The 20,261-nt window shown below is 56.8% G+C and overlaps 1 protein-coding gene across 1 annotated transcript; it reads right to left on the bottom strand.

The window, feature by feature from the left end:
• Positions 1–10,737: 10,737 nt before the first annotated feature.
• FOXJ1 (forkhead box J1) lies at positions 10,738–14,984 on the bottom strand (the record flags this gene model as incomplete). Its single annotated transcript, XM_082007980.1, has 2 exons — positions 14,304–14,984; positions 10,738–11,538 (listed from the first exon to the last, which is right to left on the bottom strand). Exons 1-2 carry the CDS (start codon positions 14,832–14,834, stop codon positions 10,738–10,740), a joined length of 1,332 nt encoding a protein of 443 aa, XP_081864106.1. The 5' UTR covers positions 14,835–14,984.
• Positions 14,985–20,261: the final 5,277 nt, after the last annotated feature.

The following is a 20,261-nucleotide window of genomic DNA, read 5'->3' as shown; positions in this document are numbered from 1 at the left end:
CATCTAGAGCGTGGCCTCCATTTAAGTAGGGGCCGGAACGCACTGGCTGCGAGGCGCATGCGCTCTTGTCCCAGAGACGAGCAAGCGCATGCGCATTGCCCTCCGTAACGGCGAGTTTGGGAGTGGCGGGTAAGTGGTGCCGCCATGTTGGAAGTAGTGTGGAGGGTGTCTGTGCGGCACTCTCTTTCTGTGAGGGCAGGCGTGGCTCCCCAAGCCCGCCGTCCCCACTACGGCCTGGCCGAGCCGAACGCCTCCAATATCAGCGACGCCCCCACAGGATACGGGGTCCTGAGGGACGCCCAAAGCTACCCAGCTTCCTCCCTTTCTGAGCCACAGGGGTGGCCAGGCCCAGGCCCACTCTGCTGCCCACCTATGGGATGAAACAAGGTGTGGAGGAAGATTATAGGGATTTGGGCCCAGGGAAAATAAATTACAGAAATTTGAATATGAATTATGGAAATGTAGGCATTTGCAGGAGTGCAGGTCACTCTGCCTCTGTCCTGCATCCGTTTTCCAGAAAGAAATGCTATCACCACAGGGAAGCTGCCATCTTCTCCCTCCTGCAGCATAGGTGGGGATGGCTGGGTTTATCACACACTGGAGCAGTTGCAGGGCTCTGCATCCTCATAAACCACATCCAGCCTGGAGCAGGGAGCTGGTTTTATCAGTACAGACAGTTCCAGCCTCCTGCCGTCTTGTGCTGCTCTGAAGCAAGGCTCCTGCCGCACGAAGGGACTGGCGTGTTCCCATCCATCTTCCCCTTGTCAAACCACCCCAGGCTCTGGAAAGGAGCTAAAACAGCCCAAAGGGCCTCTTTTGTTCAACAACTTCAGCACATTTCATAACCCACCTTATCATGCTGCAAACAGCTGTGCCCAGGCTCTGGCTGCTGCAAGGGGCGACGCGCAGCCAGGGCGCTGTGTTTTCTGTGTGTGACATTGCCCGGCCATGATTGCCTGCCCGTGTTTTATGGCGTCACCTGCTAGAAGGGATCTTCTCCTGTGGGTATAAGACAGAAGGTCCCTGTTACTGGGGTCAGCATCCGGCACCTCTTGTGCTTTTCCCCACTAGGCTGGTGTGATTGGGAAGGATTTTTTTCCTGTACAGCAGAGCCATCTCTCTTTTTTTACAGCAATCCGTGCTCTTTCTGCTAACACTCAGTCCCTCATTCAAAGGGCAGCCAAGAGCCAAAAGGAAATCTCCCCTCACTGAGCCTGGGGAACAGTTGTGTGTGCTCCCCTGAATAGTGCCATGTATCGCCCAAAAAACCAGTGAAAAGGCTCCCTCACCCCCTCATGGGGTGACTGAGCCCTCAGAGGGGAGCTGGGATAGAGGCACCCAACTCACATCCCAGCTGCCAGGTGAGGTGGTAAAGAGTGAATAAATGTGCAGAAAGTCAGCCTGCCAATAAATCGTGTAAAAACGGCTGGAGTCTGTGCAAATGTGAGGTGCAACACCATATCCAAGGGGAGGCAGCAGAAAAAAACAGGCTTGCTGGTCAAATGCAGAGAGTCAAAGCAGCAGGGGTTATTTCTGGTAAAATGAAAAAGAAAGTATAGAAACACTGCAATTTGAACGTGTGTTAATATACAGGGAAAAAGGGTGCAAAGTACACCTGGGATCTCTAGGCTGTACATACCCCGCCAGCTCATTGCTGGCTGTTTCTCCAGCAGTGGGTGCAGCCAGTGGAACGGCAACTCCGAAACAATCCCGGTCCCGCCGCCTTCCCGCCGCAGCTGTGCCGGTCTTCCCGCCCTGCAAACCGCCAGCCGCGGGGTCCCCGCAGGCCCGGGAGGAATTGCTTTCTGTGCTGAAGCTGCTGCGGCGGATGAAAGGCGAACATGTGGTGACTCAGCAGTGGCCGCGGAGGAATGCTGAGTCTCCCTTTGCTTCCCCCTCCATGAGACGGAACAGAGAGAAAAAGCCCCTTTTTCTCCCCCAGAGAAGGGATTTTCATCTAGGTGGATGCACTCACTATCACCATGGGCGCAGAAGACAGAAAACAGAGCCAACACGGCTGAATAAGGATTCCATCATCAGTGCAATGTTCAGCTGGGGCTTGGGTGGACTAATGAGAAAGCTAATGAGTCCCTTTTGCAGCATTTGCCAAGCAAAGCTGAATCCAGTGCTCCAAAACCCAAGACATGGGACCAGAACGGAGCCCAACACCTTTGGGCTGTTGGAGGCCACGGCGTTTGAACAACGTCATGGCCCCGTTGTTCAGCAACGGGAGTTTTCACCACTGCAGGCATGAGGAAGTGGCTCCCGCTCGCAGGGACGTGACAGTCGCTCCTCTCCAAGGACGAGGTGTTCAGGGCGTTGGTCACCCAAAACACTGCAGAAAAGAGAGTCGACCTGATTTGCAGGTGGGGAAACTGAGGCAGAGAGAGGCTTTGCTTTGCCTGCTCAGGGCTTGGCTCGGAGTCACTGGAAGGACCCAGATATCCCCCAAATCCACATTTCTATTGGCTGCCTTTATAGTGGTGAAGGTCATTGCACAAAAGATGTAATCTTGACAAGATTCGGATAAATTCAATTAATAGTAGCCCTCAAAGTGGGGACTTTCTGTCTCCTGTATTGTGGGTTGGTACTGCTCACCCCAGGAACAGTTGCTGCTTAAAAAAATAGTCATTTTATTGCAAAAAATGAATTATGCCTGTCCTTGCCTCCCACTGGCAGGGTTAATCCCACTCCTGCATGGAGGGGACAGTGGGGGCATGACGGGGCAGCGGCGCTCCCCGAGCTGCGGGAGCTGCCTGCGAGGCACGCAGCGTGCGGTGGCGAGGGCAAAACAAGATTAATACAGCCAGGAGCCTCCAAAAGGGCTTTGCATTTGATGTGGGAGAGGAGAGAGATCAGAGTACGGAGGAGCTGGGATTAACATAAAATTACAAAACTTTCATTATGGGCTGAGGGGCTGTCCCGAGCTGTATGTCCCCATGGTGTGACCCGCCAGGGCCCCGGGCTGCAAGAACGCGTGGGAACACCATCGCTGGTGGCACTGCCCTCGCCTCGTCCCCAGACGCAGCGTATTCTGTCTCCTCTTGGGTCAGCCGGATAGAAAAGACGATTAATCTTTAGCCAGATTAATCTTCAGCCAGAAGAACCAGGAGCTCTGAGCTGGCTGACAATTCCCCAACTTTTCCTCCCAGGTGGAATTAAAAGGGGAGAAGCCCTGAAAGAGGGAGCGAACGTGCACAGACAGGGCATGGGATGCACCCAGGCATGCGCCCTGGCTGTTACCATGCCCATGAACTTAAAGGGATGGGACAGGAACCAAATCCACCAAAGGACTTTGCCTCCCTGGTAACGCCTCCAAGCCCCACCAGTTTCACTTTGATCCTGACCTGGGTCCAGATATCGTGATGTGCCATGGGGATGCGCAGTGCTCCCGGAAAACCAGGTTCATGTGGGACAATGGTTGGCATTTTGGCTCCTGCGGCTTCCCAGTTCTTCCCGTGTGGCACTGGGAAGGACCATGCCAGGCTGGCTGCTCCAGGGAAAGATGCAGCGCAGCAGCAACTGCACTGAAACAGCACCTGAGCAATCACCTAACAGGGAATCCCTCAACGACTTTCCACTCCTTGCAGGAAGGGGGTTCGTATGGGTCAGTCCCTCAAAGGCTAGCCCCAAAAATCCCCCCAAGCCTCCATCCATTGCAGACACAAGCTGTGCTCGCTCTCCCTCCGGTTTATTTGCAGAGGGAATTAAGGTCCTGCTGGGAAAACCTCCCCAGTGCTCTGGTAACTGCCCACATAGCCAGCTCTAAATGGCTTTTTGTAAATGGAATGACCAAGATTAATGAGGTTCCCCTTGTCACTGTTTACTTAGCACTCTGCCAGAGTGGGGGTAACAGGGCAGAGACCCGCTCCTCCAGCCAAGCCCCTTGGGCCACTGCGGAGCTGGTACGTACCAGGGACCAACTCAGTGCCACCCAGCACATGGCTGAGCGCTTCCTCTCCTCCTGAGGTCAGGAGAAGAGACTTCCAGCTGGGTTTGGGATGGGTGGGATGTGTATGCATGCACCACCGGGAGTATTGGTCCCGGGGACAGAGAACCTACAGGGCACTGTCTTTCATGAGCTGGGGGCTGGGCTGGGGACGATGCTCATTTTCTCTCTATGCCACGTTGCTGGGGAAGGGAGGGGGGTGTTTGCCATGTGGGCCGGTGTTGGGCATGCGTCCCCCCACGTGACGGGGATGGGGAGGCCATGCAGGGCTGCAGCTGGCCCGTCCCACTGGCTGGAATTTGGTGACCCCAGACCCCACCCTGCCGAGGGGTGCAGGTCCAACAAGCCCCATGCAGAGGCGACTCTCCTCCGCCATCCCGCTCTGCCCGCAGCGGGGCGTGGGGATCCTGCCTTCGCCTGCTGCACGCCTGGCAGCTGGAGCCACCGCAGCCACCTCACACAGCTCCGACCTTTGGATGTTTGCACATTCCTGCCTGTTAATGTGTCTCATAACCAGAAGCTGCTGGGATGGAGCATTACTCCCCCCAGCACCTGCAGGTCTGCTCTCCCTATTCCCAGTCCGGGAATCAGCATCATCCCTTGCTGGGTGGGAGCACACACAAATCCCCAGCTCATGCTCAGCCAGCAATGTCTCTGCTAGGAGCGATGGGCACCCCACCCCTCGACACCAGTGAGCCCAGAACACTCACTGAGCTCCCAGGGCAGACGGCAGTCGCCTCTCCCAGCCAGGCACTGGGGAGAGGAGCGCCGTTTCGGATCAGAGCCGTGCTTCCCTCGGCTGCCAGGCTGGCACGCTGCCCGCCAGCGCGACGCCAGGCCAAATTCTTTGCGATTTCTAGGTCAACACCCGCCGCTCGTAATGCCCCCGAGCCCTCCGCCCACCCGCGCCAATCTCAGCCCAGCGGCCCCATGTGCAGGATGGGAGCATCCCGGGGGATCTGCACCCAACATCCACACACAACCCAGCCTGGCTGGCCCTATTCGGAACCCCCAGATGTTTGGGGCTTATGCCCTCGTTGCCCCAAGTTGGGCCGTTCCCCAGATGCACCTGCTTGCCCTCGTGCTGCCTTTGCTGCCCGGCTCTGCCCGCAGCAGCACCCCCCATGGACGAGCTGTGTCCACAGGGTGGACAAAAGAAAAGCCCCCAGCCTGCCCCTGCTTGCACCTTTTTTGGGGAGTTTAAGACCCATCCTCTGGAGTCAGGCACCAAAGGAAAGTGTTTGCTTTGGGTTTCTAAAGTGAGTTTCTCACCATCCTCATGGCATTAAAAAAAAAAATCTCAGAACGTGGGATGGCCCTAACACTCCAAACCTGGAAATAAATCACCTGAAAAAAACAGCCTTTGTAAAGAAATCCCCGTGGCCCCGGTGCTTGTTTGCAAACCGGCCAAGTTTCGACCTCGGCATGACGTGGTTTCCCAAAGAAGAAGGCGATGTTGGCACTGCTCCAGCGGCTCAGTTCCTCCATGGCGGGGGCTGGATGCGTGCCCCCCTGCCCATGGGGGCCACTTTCCGTGGCGTGGGCTGGGCTGGAGGAGCAGGAGCTCTGCGGGGCTGCAGCCCCCAACCTGGGAGTCAGGGGGATGGCGGGGATGAGGAGGAGGAAGGGGCAGCATGCTGAGCGTCTCCTCGTGACGGCATTTACGCAGGGGCGGTTGCATTGTGGCTAGGGCCTGCGGCCGCCGGCGCTCCCCCTGCCGCAGGGCAAGCCCTGGCCTGCCGGTGCATTGTGCCGGCCGCACCACCGGGAACGGCCGCTGGCAACGTCCCACTGACCCGTCCCGGGGCTCCCTGGGGCATGGAGGGAGGCAGAGAGCTTTGCCCCTGGGCTCCCCGGTGACAGAGGGTGCACCTGCCGTGCACGGCCAAAAAGCATGGCCGAAAACGCGAGGGTGCAGGCGTGCTCCAAAAGTTCTGCCCAGGTAATCAGGTTCCGGTCCACATCTGACCACCGCCTTGCCCTGCCTCGGTTTCCCCACCAGGGTGCTGTAAGCCACCCCAGCTATGCGAATGCCGCAGGTCTCACTGGGCTCTGCTAGCAGAAAGGTGTTTGCATCCCGTCTGATCCCTCCAGGCAAAGACATCGGGGTCCAGACCTGCGGCCCATCACAGCCTGTCTGGGGTTTGCTATGGCACCCCTGTCCCTTTGGGTACAGAACCTTCCAAAAATCAATGTCTCAGGGGCAGAGAGTCCCTGAGCCGTCCTCAAGCTCTGTCTCTCATTGCAGGGCCGGTCCGCATCCCCGTCCCCCCCAGGGACCTGCTGTACCTGGGACCAGAGCTCCCTGCCCAGCCACAGTTCCCACGAGATTTCTCACCCACGTCAACTCCTGGGTGTAAGTTTGGGAACCTGTTTTTTCCCAAACTTTGGAGGTTCATTCATTGCTATGCAAGGCAAGTCCATTCCCTACCCTCCTCCATCCTGTCTCCCCCTTCTCCCCCACCACGGCTCCAGCCATCCCAGCCTGGGATGTTAAAATGGGCTGAATTTTTCACGAGGGAGGGGAAGAAAAATCTGGGGGTGGAAGGAGAACCCATGAGCTGTGACCTCTTCCAAACGCACAGCACCAAATCCACACAAGGAAAACAAAAGGCAGCGAGATTAGCATTTCCAAACAGAGCAGAGATGGCCCCAATCTTTGAGCTGTTTATTCTAGGCGTTGATTTTCAATATTTAGGATGATTAGCAAGTGAAAGCCAGCTATTGCCAGAATGGCTCCGTGCCAGCCCCGCACTCAATGGAGGGGAAAGAAAGACACGGCAAGAAAAGGACAGAAAAGAAGGGCTTATGTGTATATTTTTCCCCCCTCTGTGAACAGGAGATTGGTTTGAGGTGTCAATGTTTGCCCATCAGGGAGGGATGATGGATGAGGGGATGACTGGGGGAATAGCAGAAATAAATAATAAAGGAATAATTGCCGTGCGCTTAATAACTGGCTGGGGAGGGACCTGGCTGGGGCTGCGGAGACTGAGTTTTGCAGGGAGTTTCTGGAGCTGGGTGCTTCCCAGACCTGCTTTGGTGGGTGCCGGAAGCGGGATGCCCCAAAAGGGCAGCCATTTCTGGGCTACAGCGGTCTGGGTTTTCATCTTCTTGATTCTTCTGCCCACGCGTAGAGCAGGGGGGACACCGCCAGCCTTGGGGTCCCCAACCCATCACCGCCCCTGTGCCGGGCAAGCTGGGGCAGCCCGCAGGGCTGGACCAGCCCCAGCCGTGGGCTGTGGCCCCGCTGCCGCGGGCAAGCCCGGGCAGGCCGGGCGCTGCCAGGTCCTGACCTCGCTCCTGGCACCGTGCTTCGCCCCGAGCACACATGGCCTTTGTGCGGGCAGCAGCGTGGTGTCCTGCCTGCCTCCGCGCCCGCGGGAAGCGATGCTCCCACCCCGTCGCACCCCCACTTGTGCACCTCCTGGCTGCTGCTTAAAAAAATACCCCTCCAACCATCTAATTGAATGAAATAAAAAAATTCACGTCCAAGTTGGTTTTGTTGCTTTCAGAAGCTGAACAAAACGAGGTTGTTTCAGGCCTCGCCTGGTGCCTCCTTTATATTCACCCTTTCTCGCTTTAAAACCCTCGACTAGCCCTGGCGGGCTGGAATATTTTTTCCTGGCAAGGTCGTTTTTTTCAGTCCCCTGGCAGGGTGGGGTGCTGGGGGCTCCTGTTTCTCCAGGGGCTTTAAAAGCAGAAACTGCCTGGCAAAACAAAATAAAGCAGCGCACCGAGGGACGAGGGGGCTGCCAGCTTTTTGCAGCCCTGCCAGCACCACCGCTACGGGGCGGGGGGAAGCAGAGAGAAGCCAGGACAGGGATTCCCCATTGCCTTTTGGGGTTCACGATCCCCAGGCTGAAAGGAGAGAGCCCAGATCTGCCTCCGAAAGCCTACCCAGGCACATCAAAGCCGGGATAACCTTACTGCATCCCAAGGGCCACATCCTGCCCTCCCGGCACAAAGTGCACGCCAGCCAAAGCCAGCCTCTGCGGTGAGCCCAGCCCTTATTTTGGGTTGAGGTTGGGCGGATCGGGAACAGCTGTGATCACTGCGAAGCAAACAGGGCAGCTCTGGGGCTGACTGCCGCGGTTCCTGGTGCTGCTGGGATCCGGTAGATCACCGGAGAGGCGATAGGGTACCAGCACGGGCTGGGCTGGCAGCTGAGCGTACGCCGCTTTTCTTCCCTGCCTTGGCGGAGCCCAACTGCTCCTCGGCGTAATTGGCCTCGCGAGGGCTCGGCTATTCCTGCAGCTTTTGTGCAGCTCCTCTCGCCGCCCTGTACCCAGGAGGGCTCCGAAGCCACTCGTGTTTCTCAGGGCATCTACAGGGACGGGTGGGGACATGGCATAAGCAGAGTGGCAGTGCGAGGCACTCACCCCACGTCACTCCCAGGAGCGAACCGCAGGGGCAGGGAAGGACGCTCCGGGGGTTGGGGGCATCTCCCAGGACTCGGGGCACGGCCACCCTCGTGCCACACAGGCAGTGTGTAACCATCGCCACGCAGGTGGTGGTTTGTGCCTCAGTTTCCCCACGGGGTATTGCTGTGCCACCGTGGAGGAGGGTGATAGCACCCACGTACCAGGGCTGGGTGTACAACCAGAGCTGGGGTGGTGAGATGTCCCGTGCCTCCAGGGGAGAGGGTCAGACAGAGCCACGCAGTGCTGGAGGGAAACAAGGAGGCAAAAGGGTTTTTTCTTATAAATTTTTTTTTCTTTCCCTTTTTTTTTTTTAATTTGTAAATAACTTTCCATGAAAAAGGTTAAATTGCACACGTATCTCTGCAGTTCTGCAGCATGGTATAGAGGCCCCAAAAGAGGAAAATATAACAAAAACAACAAATAAAAAGAAGCATCGCCAATACAGATATAAATATGTACACTGATCCCCAAAGCCCGCCGGAGACATGGCCCTTGCTCCCCAGCACCAGGACACTGTCCCCAGCCCTGCGGTGGCATCCCAGGGGACTTCAGATGCTGGCACCTGGGCAAAGCAGCGGCCCCAGCCCCAGCTCTGCTGCTTGCATGAGCTGAAGATGTTAGTTCTCAGCCTGCCCCAACATTTTTACTGGGGGGTGTAGGACTTGCACTCCCACCTCCAACCCTCTCCCCAAATTTGGGTGCAAATTACTCCAAGGGTAATTTTTTTTTTTGTAAGGCTTGTTTATTGATTCTTACACTACAGCTATTCTCTCGCTAAATTATATTGCTCACATTAAAGTTCCTAAGTGCTTTTGTAACCAAAAAAGAAACTCTCTTACAATCTTCCATTTTTCGGCAAGTCTAAGACACACCACTAAAACTACAGCTTCTACTTACTCCTACCTAATGGCTACTCTACCTCTAACAACCTACAGCGAAGGAGAGGCAGAGAATCCAGTTGTCGAGAGCTTCAAGTCAAGTTTCAGCACAGTTTGGCTCCACTCCTGAAATGTATCTCAGCTGCTGCGCAGAGACCCTGCCACGTCCTCACTGCACTCCAAGCCGAAGGGCCAAAGCTTCAGCTCCTGTCAATCCCTGTGGCTCTCCTGGATGATGAGCTGCTCCTGGCTGGATGGGACTTCATCTCCGCTGCCATCCTCAGAGCCTGTTGCACCTAGTCTTTGGCCTGAGCTCCTGGATGGAGCCTGAACCTGGATTTCTTTCCTTCTCGGTCCCACCTGGGAGCAGTCAACATGGATTGATCCCATCGCCGCCAGCTGATGGCCATGCCATGGTGTTTTCTGTATGCCTTCCCCAAAAACACATCCTTAATTGGGGTCTTGCATTGCCCTAACAGCAACAGTCTCAGACCAAAAAAAATGGAGAGGGGCTATGTCAGCTGGTGAAAGACAAGAGAGGGTTTACGGTGGTCTAGACCCTTCAGCAACTGCAGCAAGGGTTTTGGGTACAAAAATTGTGAAAGCCAGTTCTTGGAGTACCCTGCTTGCCGCTGCTCCTCTCCTGATGGGGCCAGTTCCTGGATCCGTAATGAAAGCTGTTGCTGCTGCTGTAGGAATCCTCCCTCGCATGGTCTTAGTTTACAGAACAACGAACACAAGCCTTTAAACAGTGAAAATATAAAATGACTCCCAAACTGCATTTCCCCTAACCCCCCACTATTAAGAAATTCTAATGCTAAAAATATAGTTTCTTTGAATATATAATATATAATAGATTATATAAAAACATCTAAAAGAGGCAGACTTGCTGAATTTATAAACCATCTCTTCTTCCCTAGGCACAAGTCAGGAGGGAGGTTGAACTCAGAGAATCCAGAAGGGACCTCTATTTACCTACTAGCTAATTATCAGACTATACCTACCAACTACCCTAGACAGAAGAAGGAAAGGGAGAGAGAAACAGTGAGACAAAGGGGTGAGGAAATTGCACTTAGTCTTTTGAGTCCTAAGCCACCAGGAATCTCATGTCTTGGGATGGGATTTAGCAGGTGCTCTCCTTTAGCCCTGAAGGAACATATGCCGTGTCCATTTCCATGGAAAAAAAAAAAGTAATGATAATGCACATTTCTTCCTTTAAAAGTAAAAAAATAAGTAGTGTTATATTTCTTATCTTGAGGAAACTCATGGACTAGAGACTTCTGATGTGTCCTTTAAAGATTTATCAAGCAGTTCCTATAGTGTTGTTTTTTTCTCTCCCCCCAGTGTTTCTGTGAATAATCTTACAATGAAACTGGTAAAAGTCACTATGGATGTCTCTGTCTCTAGAAAATCTTGTCCCTTGTAAGTCCCAGCAGCACTGGGGGGAGCATCCTAAAGTCTGTGTGGGCTTTGAACGGTGACTGGCCTCTTATAAGAGGGACGCCAGACTGCTCCAGTCGCTCACATCCGCTGACAAAGAGGCATCATTGAGTTCAAACAACTGCTCCACGTTGACAGAGTTGGAGAGGTAATCATCTGTCCCTTCGTCCCAGGGATGCTGCAGGAAAGAAGTGGCCATGAAGGTTTCATCAAAGTCCAGGTTGTTCTGGTTGGATTCAGTGAGGACCTGCTCCTGCCCCTGGGCACAGTCGGTGTGGTGCCCGTGTAATGTCAAGTCCAGGTCACGCGTTATGGGGCTGATTGGAGGTGTGAGATCCAGATCCCCAAAAGTGGAGAAGTCTCCGTTCAGATTGGCATCGAAGATGGCTTCCCAGTCAAAGTCACCTTTCAGCGATCCCAGCTCAGTCTGCTCTTCCTGGGTCAGCAAGGCAGAGTTGGAAAGCCGAGATGCCTTGGCTGTTCGCTTGGGCAAGGTCTGCTTGCGCTTGTGCCCTGCTTTGCTATCCGCTGGATTCCAGTTCTGGTCACTGGTGATTTCTTCAAACTCTTTCAGCAGCTGCTGCGACTCCATGTTGACGTTGAGGACATTATTGGATGTGCAAGCCAAAGCATCTGGGCTGGCGATGCACCGTGCTTCTTGCGGGGCTTTTTTGGTGAAGGCTGGGTGGATCTGCACTGGGGGCATCCTCCGCTTTTTGAAGGCACCGTTCTTGAGCCGGTCAGCATATTGGGGGTCAAGCTTCCAAAACCCACCTTTCCCCGGCTCACCCTTCTCCCGGGGCACCTTGATGAAGCACTTGTTCAAGGAGAGGTTGTGCCGGATGGAGTTCTAGACCCAAAAGAGAATAAAAACCAAGGTTAAATGCTTGTCTGATGCCAAAGCACCTGCCTGCACGGGGAGGCTGGTGGAAAAGCACATTTTTAGCAAGGAAAGCAGGAACAGCAACATCAAGACATCCCAGGCTACATGCCCAGCAGAAACTCCCCTGCCCCAAGTCAATAGCAGAGTTTTCTTGCCTCCTGTCTAACCCAGCCAGAGGTGGCAGGAGCCAAAGGGTTCAAGCTAGGACTTGCCAACCAACGGGAAGCTTCTGGGCAACTCTCCTTGGCTGTAAATTGGGGCCATGGGGCCTTGGATCATGCAGAGCACTGGGAGAAACCGGCCAGACTTGCTCTAGACATGGAGCTAAGCTGGAGGAGACCGGGTCCTCCTTGGTGGCTAAAGGAGGAAGAGGAGGGTTTTAACACCAATGTGGCCACGACCCCATTACAAATGGCAACACATGGCAGCACCGTGAGGGACAGCATCATCATCCTCACATCCCCACAGTTCATCTGTGCCTATTGCTAGTGTTGAGGGGAAAATACTTGGCAAAAAAATAGCCACCATGCCTCTCCATGGCCAGCCTGACACAAACCAGACGGGCAAAACCAGACATACACGTGGGCTGTTCCACCGCAGCCCTGCGTGTCCCCAGAAGTGCCTCCTGGCCTGGGGAAGCTCAGTGTGAAATCACTCAAAATAAGCTGGGGGGGGCACGGGGGGGTGGGAAGGGAAAAAAGAAAAAAAAAAAAGAAAAAAAAAAAAAAAGAGGAGTTTCTGCTCCTGTCGAGCCGTTCTGAAACCCTGAATGTGCCTGGAGTGATGTGAATAATCAGAAAGGAAACTCAGTTATTGGGTAAATAACCCAGCGTTGGACTCCACAAAGCCAAGACTGTATTAAGAGATTGGATATGGTAGAGGGTTGTTGTGGTTTTTTTTTTTTTTTTAATGTTGCCTGGATATCTTTATGCTTATTCATCCATAATCCGTAGTGCCGAATAGGAAAAACAAGGCTTGAATGCTTAGAGCTGTTGAAAAACACGCGCGCGCACACACACACAACAAAACCCTCCTCTGGGCTGAAGCTCCTTGGGTGTGTTGGCTCCTCTCCAAAGCACTCAGCTCCCACAGGAATATATCCATCTCCCCCCGGAGTATGGGTGGCATGACCTTTCCAGGCTATCTTCATGTACGGGAATCGGGGATAGGGGTTGAGAACACAGCCTCGAAAAGAAGGAAGGAAAAAAAAAAAAAAGAAAGAAGGAAAGAAGGAAGGCAAAAAGAAGGAAAGAAGGAAGGCAAAAAGAAGGAAAGAAGGAAGGCAAAAAGAAGGAAAGAAGGAAGGCAAAAAAAAAGGAGCAGGAACACAGATATACCTGCAAACAATCTGGGCTGTGGTAACTCCAAATTTACAGTTTAAAGAAATTTTACAAGGGTCAGAGTCTTGCAAACTGAATTCTCTGCTCCCCATCTCCCCTCCCCATCCCCAACTTCATTCAGCCAGGGCCGCCCTCCCTTATTACCCGGCCAGTTAACATATTTATCATTCCTGCCTGCAACAATCCTGTGAGCCCCCTGCATCTCTGCAGAGAGGGATTGAAAACCTTCTTTCTTTTTTTAATAAACACATTTAATTAAAATCTGGTGATTATCCAGCTGTGAGTTTGCAGGAGAAAGTCAATGCGCTAGCACACAGCTCCTCCTCCCAAATCGCTCCCGTAGGTCCCCCCAGCATGGAGGAGGCTGGGGGACCCAGGTGGCCCTGGAAGGAGACAAGGGGCTTCCCTTCCCCGTGATGGGCTTCAAGAGCCACTGGAGACCCACCTGCCTGGGGAGAAGGGGGGCAACGCCAGGGCAGGGGGCTTGCAGCAGTTTTGCCGAGCTCTGCCTGGGTGAGCTCTGCCGCCGGGATCGCTGGCACAGTGCAGATTTGGGCTGGGAACAACCCAAGTAAAGGGACGAGCCACCCAGGTCCCTCCTGCCACATCCTAGAAAGCCTCACGTGCTGGAGGTCCCCTTGTGTGACGGAGGAGGGCAGCGAGCCAAGGTGGCTGGGAAAAGCCCCTGTGCTTCAGGCTGTCCTCAAAGCTGGTGAGCCTGGGGGCTGCCCCTACCCCCCAGGGACACGCTCATGCTAGCTGAGGACAGCAGCCCTATTTGACCTCTCTTGGGCTTCCCTCTGAGACCTCACCAGCTTGTCACAGCGATGGAGCCTCCTTCATCTGTCCAAGGGGACAGGCAGCCTGCCCTCCGCCCTGCTTGGAGAGCGGCAGCATTTCTGCTCTGAACTTCCACAACAAGGGATTTGTCCAACAAGTGGCATCTCCCCGGGGGTCCTCTCCATCCCTCTGACACCCAGAGATACTCAACCTGGCAATATCATGTGTGCTCAGCCCAAAAGGACTCGGGACCCCACAGGAGCTCCAGAGAGGTGGAACTGGGAACAGAGATGCCTTTGCCCCGGAGCCAAGAGGAGCTGCAGGGACCAGCAGCCCAACAGCTACCACCCGGCTCCCAAAATGGCCCTGGGGTCTCCCCCTCTAATGGCTCCTTCCCTCCGCCACCCTCGTGGCATTTCTGCACACCCAAGGTCTTTCCTGTTACAGCTCTTCCCATCTGGCTGAGGGTGCCACTCTCCTCCCACTGGGATCCAGCATCCCAGTGGGATCCAGCATCCCTGGCGACCTTGCCTTGCGTGGTGGAAGCTGCGGAAAGCCCTCCCCAGCCCTGTGGGGAGAGGGGACGAGGCAAGAGGTCTCCAAATCTCCTACCTGCCAGGTGGGATCAGCATGTCGGAAGTAGCAGAAGTTGTCAGTAATCCACTTGTAGATGGCAGAGAGGGTGATTTGGGGCTTCTTGCTGGCTTCCATCGCCATGCAGATGAGGGTGGCGTAGGAATAGGGTGGCTTGACATGCGGGTTGGTCTTGTAGTCGATGTCCTCCGCGAGCTGAGGGTGCATGGCCACGGCGTGGTGTGCCGTCCTCGAGGTGGAGGAGGAGATGGGCTTGCAGGGAGTCTGGGGCATGCCCATGCACGCCGGGTCGGCGGCCAGGGGCGAGCACGGGGCGGCAAAGCTGGGGATCCTGTGACAGTCATGGGGATCTGGGCCACTAGGGCAGCAGGAGGACTTGCCCATGCTGGCGTTGAGGATTGAGAAGTCCTGCAGCCACATGAGGCTGGTCAGGCTGTCGTCCAGGTCGTCCGAGTCCCTCATGCCACCCTCCTGCCCTCCGTCCTTCCCTGCCTGCAGGCAGCTCAGCCACCCCTCAGCCATGCCTGGGTCCATCGGCAGCTCTTGCATTCACGGGGTGCAGGTGAAGGGGAGGAAGGGGACGGGGCAGATCCTGCAATAACAACAGGGAGAGGGTTGAGGGTCCCCGAGGCACAGCCGGTCTCCAGCACCCGGGCAGGGCTGGGTGCTCCCGGTGACCTGTCCCCGGGGTGCTGCGCACCAGAGCCACGACACCTCTCCTGGGGTGCTTCAGCAGCCCTGACCCTCGGGGAAATTCCCTCAAACCCCCACACCCCAGTGTCACCCAAACCCCGGTGGTGCCCAGCAAGCCTTCGGCCGAAGACAGACATAAAAAAACCTGACCAAAAAACCCCCTCAAGCAAGCAAAATCCAGCCCTGCCGTCCCACAAAGCGAGGATGTTTCTCCCACCCGCTGCTGGCGGGACAAAAATCTCAGGATCCAACACCTCGACAAAATACCTTAAAAGTTCCGCCCCCCCCCCCCCGCTACCAGCTTCCCTCAGATTCACGTTATTTCTGCTCCTCCCGGCACCCCTAATGCCAGCCGGGGGTCGCGGACCCACCCCGAGCAGACCCTCACTGCGAGCCAGCCGGCGGCTTGAAGCTCCAGTTATTCCCAGTCGGGGGATGCGACGTCTGCTTTCGCTGCTGGGCTGTAAACCCGAAATCCCGTGGGGTTTGCGGGTTTTTTTTTGGAGGGGGGGAAGTAGAGAGTCCCCGGAGGCCAAGCGGGGAGCGGGAGCCCTGCACCGGCTGCGCCGCGGCGGCGGGGCTGGGGGTTCCACCATTTGAATGACGCCGTGCTCAACAGTCGGAGGGGGGGGCACGGGGGGGGGGGGGCGTGGAACCACCTGCCCCGTTTCCACAAAATGGGCTTTCCCTCCCCCCAAAAAAGAAAAAAATAAGGCTCAGGGCAGCGGCAGCTTGTTCGGATGCCTAGTCCCCAGTGTCGCCACCAGCCCCCCAGACTCCTGCGCCCGTAGTGAGGGCGAGCCCAGAAACGCTCGCTAGCGGGGAAGGAATAAAAAGAATAATAATAAAAAAAAAAAAAATCAAAAATAACAACAAACACCCCCCTGTGCAAACCTGCTGCTCCGGCGCGGAGCCCTCGGCAGTGCCCACCGCCCCCCGCAGCGAGCCCACCGCTCCCCGCCGCTTTCGGCCATCGCCGCCGTCCCTTACCCCGTCCCGGCGACGTCCCCCAACTTCCAAAGTTCAGGAGAGAGCAAGAAGCTTCTGGAAAAAACAGGGGAGGGAAAAAAAAAAAAAAATAGAAGGGAGAGGAGGGGGGGGAAAAAAAAAAAAGGAAGGAAAAAAAAAAATCCCGAAAGCCCCGCGCTGGGGAGGGGGTGCCGCTTCACCCCCGGTGAGCGCCAGGCCCGCCCGCCCCGCCGCCGTGATTTGCCGCCGCCGGGGCTGCCATTAAGTAGCTGCTCCGAAAGGCTTCACGCGTTGCCACGGCAACGCTCCGCCCCGTAAACAGCTTCCGACCCTGCCATTGGTCCTGGCGTTGCCATGGGGAGTTGGAGGTTACCTGCCGGTTTGGGCTGAGACTTGGTTATTTGGGGACGGTCCCCGGGCCGGGGCCGGGCAGGGCTGCGGTACCCGGGGATGCTGCGGGGCCCCGCTGCACCCCGCACCCGGGGCCAAACACAGCCCCAGCAAACCCGCACCCTGCGCCCCCCACCCCCGCTTCCGACCCCTGAGGAGCCCACAGCAGCGGGGGCAAAGCTGCAGGGGGGAGCGGGGCTGGCAGACCCCCAAATTAAAGGGTGGGGTCTGCCTGTATTTAATTAAAAGTGTTATTGCCATATGCTTCTATAAGAAATCCCTGACCCCCCCACTGCCAGCCCAAGGGCTCTAACATGGACCAGCGAGGGACTCCCTGCTCCCCAACTGAGGGGGCTGAGAGCAGCCGGGAAACCCAAGGGAAGCCTGTTTGCTTTCACCCCACGGCGCAAGGCCTGCCCTTCGGGGGAGCGGGGGCTCCGGGCTGCCTCGGGGAGGTTTGAACGCCGGCTCTCCTCCGGCACACAGCCGCGCCGGGGAAGGGGGTTTGATTTCACGGGGCAGGCGAGCGGCCGCACCCGCTCTCAAGGGCGCTGCTTCCTGAAGAGCTGCGTACAGTAAGGGGCTTTCCTGCCGGGATCCCCGTGGATTTGGGCGAGACAAGCTGGGGGGGGGTGTCAAACCCTCTCCCCAGCACACGGGCAGGTGCCCCTTTGCTCGCGCCCATCCCCAGAGGCCGCAGGCCGGGAGGTGGTGGGTGCTGGGTCCGGGCGTGGAAGAGGAAGAACAGCAGCTCCCAGGGCAGCAGAAATTTCTATTTCACTTTTCAGCAGACTGATATTCAGAAAACAACCCCAAACCTCAGTTTTCTGCCCTTCCAACAAGTCAGCTCCCTCAGGAGCGAGCCCTGCCCTTGCAAAAATGCCCCCGAAGGCAGCGAGAGCTCGAGGGCTTTCCTGAGCAGCCTGGGGCAAAGCACTTCAAGCCTCAATTCTCCCATCCCCATCCTCCCCCTTCGCAGGATCTAACCTTCTGTGAGCTCTCTCCCTGCAGCTGCAAGGTGCTTCCCCCACCATACATCAGCCCTGTCCATTAAAACCAAATTATAACTCCTCCTTACAGCCCTCCTCACCTTCAAGGCATCAGCTCCCAGCATGCGTTTTCCTCTCCGGTACTGGAGCATCCAGCTCCTTAATGCTCCTCTTCTCCTCCAGAACAGATCCCCGCGGGGTGTCCTCATCCATCCCAGCAGTGCCAGGGGCCGCAGAGCCTGTGTCATCTGCCTGGCCACCAGCACCCCACGCCGGGAAGATGCCGCTACCCCAGGCCAGATTCTTCCTGCAGAGGTTTTGTTTGCATTTACACCTTCTCCATCCCAGCAGAGCTCAGACAAGGCAGGATTTAGGATGGGTGGGTAATGTGGGTTGGAAGGGACCTCAGGCAGTGTTTTAGGAAATTTGAAGCAACTGGGATGGTTTTGAGGAGGTGCCTGGGTGATGGGTGGGTGGATACTCCCAGCCAAAAAAGGGCTTCCATCCACCGAGTCCCCAGGACCCTGACTGCCCTCGCCTTGCAACCACAAAATGACTCTGGAGACTTTGTCGACATTAGATACCCTTTATTAAACATACTCTTAAAATCCAAAACATGCTCAAAGCAAAGTCATAAGCAGCAATCTGGTTTCCTTCCTTAAATCCCTGACAGGTGGATACTGGAACAAGGGGCTGCCCCGTGAGACAAGGGGCTGTTGCCTTTTCGCCCACGCTGCCGGCACCAGCAGCTCCCACCTGCCCCTCGTCCATTCTGGGTGGCCAAGGACGGTGCTGGTGTCACCTGTGCCAAAATCCCATCTCTCCTGTGCCACGGTGGAGGATACTCATTTCTTTGCTCGCACCATGGCAGCAAGCATGCTGCTCGGCCGCAGCGTCCTCCTGGCTACTCGCTATTGCCTTGTGCTTGACGGCAGCCGCGGCCCCTCCGAGCAAGCAGCGGGCGCCCGCATGCAGCCACCCCGGTCTGCAGCCACCCGGTGAGCTCACCTGGCCGCTCCTCCAGCCTTGGGGACACACAGCTTGGAGCAAAACCCTCCTGGTCACCTCCCAGGACCTTCCTGAGCAAGGACCTGCCTGTTCTGCCCTGACCTGCCGGCAGCCACGAGCACCGTCACAGCCCTACACCGTGGTACCCGGCCACGCCTGGAGGGCTCTCCTTGACCTCTTGGAAACTGCGAGGAAGAGTGGGCTTTGGCGGACAAGCCACCCTTGGAGCATCAGCCTGACTTTCCCTCTCCTGCCATGCCCAAGGGTGTGGGAGCTGCTGGCCTCCTGCAGCCCCCTTGGTTTTCTCAGCTCATCATGACAGTGAGCCCCCAAAGCTCTCCCTGTGCCCAGCATGATGCTGCTGGCTCCTCGGGGCCAGGACACACAAACCTGTGGGCAGCCCCACCATGGCAGCGCATCCCTGAGCGGGGCACAAGGCTTGTCCCCTGCCACTCCAGCCCCCGGCTGTTAGCAGCTTCCATCCCATGGGACGGCAGTTTGGAGATGTCACCCCCCACCAAGCGCCCAGCCCCAGGTTCCCAGGGAGAAATTTGGGAGCTATGGAGACAACGGGAGACACGACGGATGGAGGGAGCCCGGAGGAGGGAGCAGCAGGGTGGCCAATGCTGACCCTCCGGGAGCAAGCAGCTACCATGTCCCCAGCTGTGAGCCTGGTGGAGAAAACATCCCCCAGCCCCAAAAAGGGCTTTGTCCCCCTTTAGGAGCCACAGCCACCAGCACAGCCCGTGCTCTGCCACAGGGACGGGCGGTGGGGCTCCCTGCACGCTCCCCGCTGTGGGACGTTGCTTTCACTGTATGAACATCTCTGTCCTACCGTAGCTCTGAAACGCAGTTTCCTCCTGCGAGGAGGAGGAGGTGGCCTTTGCCGTCACATCTGCTTGACAAAACCAGGTAGGGAAAAGGGGGGGCTCAGCCTAGGTCCCCCCCCCCAGCTGGCCCAAACAGCTCCAGAGCTCACTAGATTGGGATGCCAGGTCTGATGCTCCTCAAAGCAGCTCCTGACTGTCCCTGATGCTCTCCGGAGTAGAGCCTGGCCTCTGCCAACGGGGCATAGCAGAGACCTCTGGATCAGACCCATCAGGTCCCCGAGGTCTGTGGCTGTGTCCCTACCCCACAGTGCCCCTCTGCAGTGCCTGTCCCTGGGAGCAAAACCCACTTACGCTGTCAGCCCAGTGCTGGCCGGAGGGGTGGGGCCGGAGGGGTGGGGGACAGCTCCCACACCCTCATCCATCCCCTGCTACAAGGTGCGACGGGGAGGGCAGGATGGGTGGGACGGGGGGGGACACTTTTGGCACTTGTTCCAGAGAGAGGGCACAGCCCCGAGCCCCGAGCTCACAGCGGGGCGGAAGACAGTGAGGTTAAATTAGCGATGCCCCAGGGGCTGGCGACCAGGAGAGGACCAGGTCCCCTGCCCACCCCTGCCACCTCGCGCCATCCCCTGGGGAAAAGCAACCTCATGGGCCCGGCGCAGGAGCCCACGTGCTGCCCGGGAGGAGCGGGGAGGGGCTGGGGGGGCACCGCCAGGGCATGAACGGGGACATCCCACGGTGTGGCAGGGGCACGAGCCAGCAAACTTGGGGGGACCGGCCCCCCATGAAGGTCACGGGCTCACGTGCCGAGGATGTCAATGCCAACACCCATCCTTAACCCTGAGCACCCTCATCCCATCGTCCCCCTCCGGCCACATCCCAGGACCCCCTTTGTGGGGTGACCCCGTCCCGTCCTGCTGAGTGCTGCTCTGCACGCTGGAGGAGAGGAGTGTGAGATGGCCGGAGGGGACCTCAGTCAGTGTCCGTCGGGGCCGGAGGACGGGAAGGTGCCGATGGGGAGGTCTGAGGTGACGCGGCTCTCGGCCCCGCTCTGCACAGGGGGGCTAGAGAGGACGAGTGGATGTTACCGTCTTTTC

This window comes from Phaethon aethereus, assembly GCF_964289735.1.
Source record: "Phaethon aethereus genome assembly, chromosome: 18".
In the NCBI taxonomy this organism is placed as follows: Eukaryota; Metazoa; Chordata; class Aves; order Phaethontiformes; family Phaethontidae; genus Phaethon; species Phaethon aethereus.
Note: the sequence above shows the minus strand (reverse complement) of the source record. Positions and strands in the feature narration are given on the sequence as shown.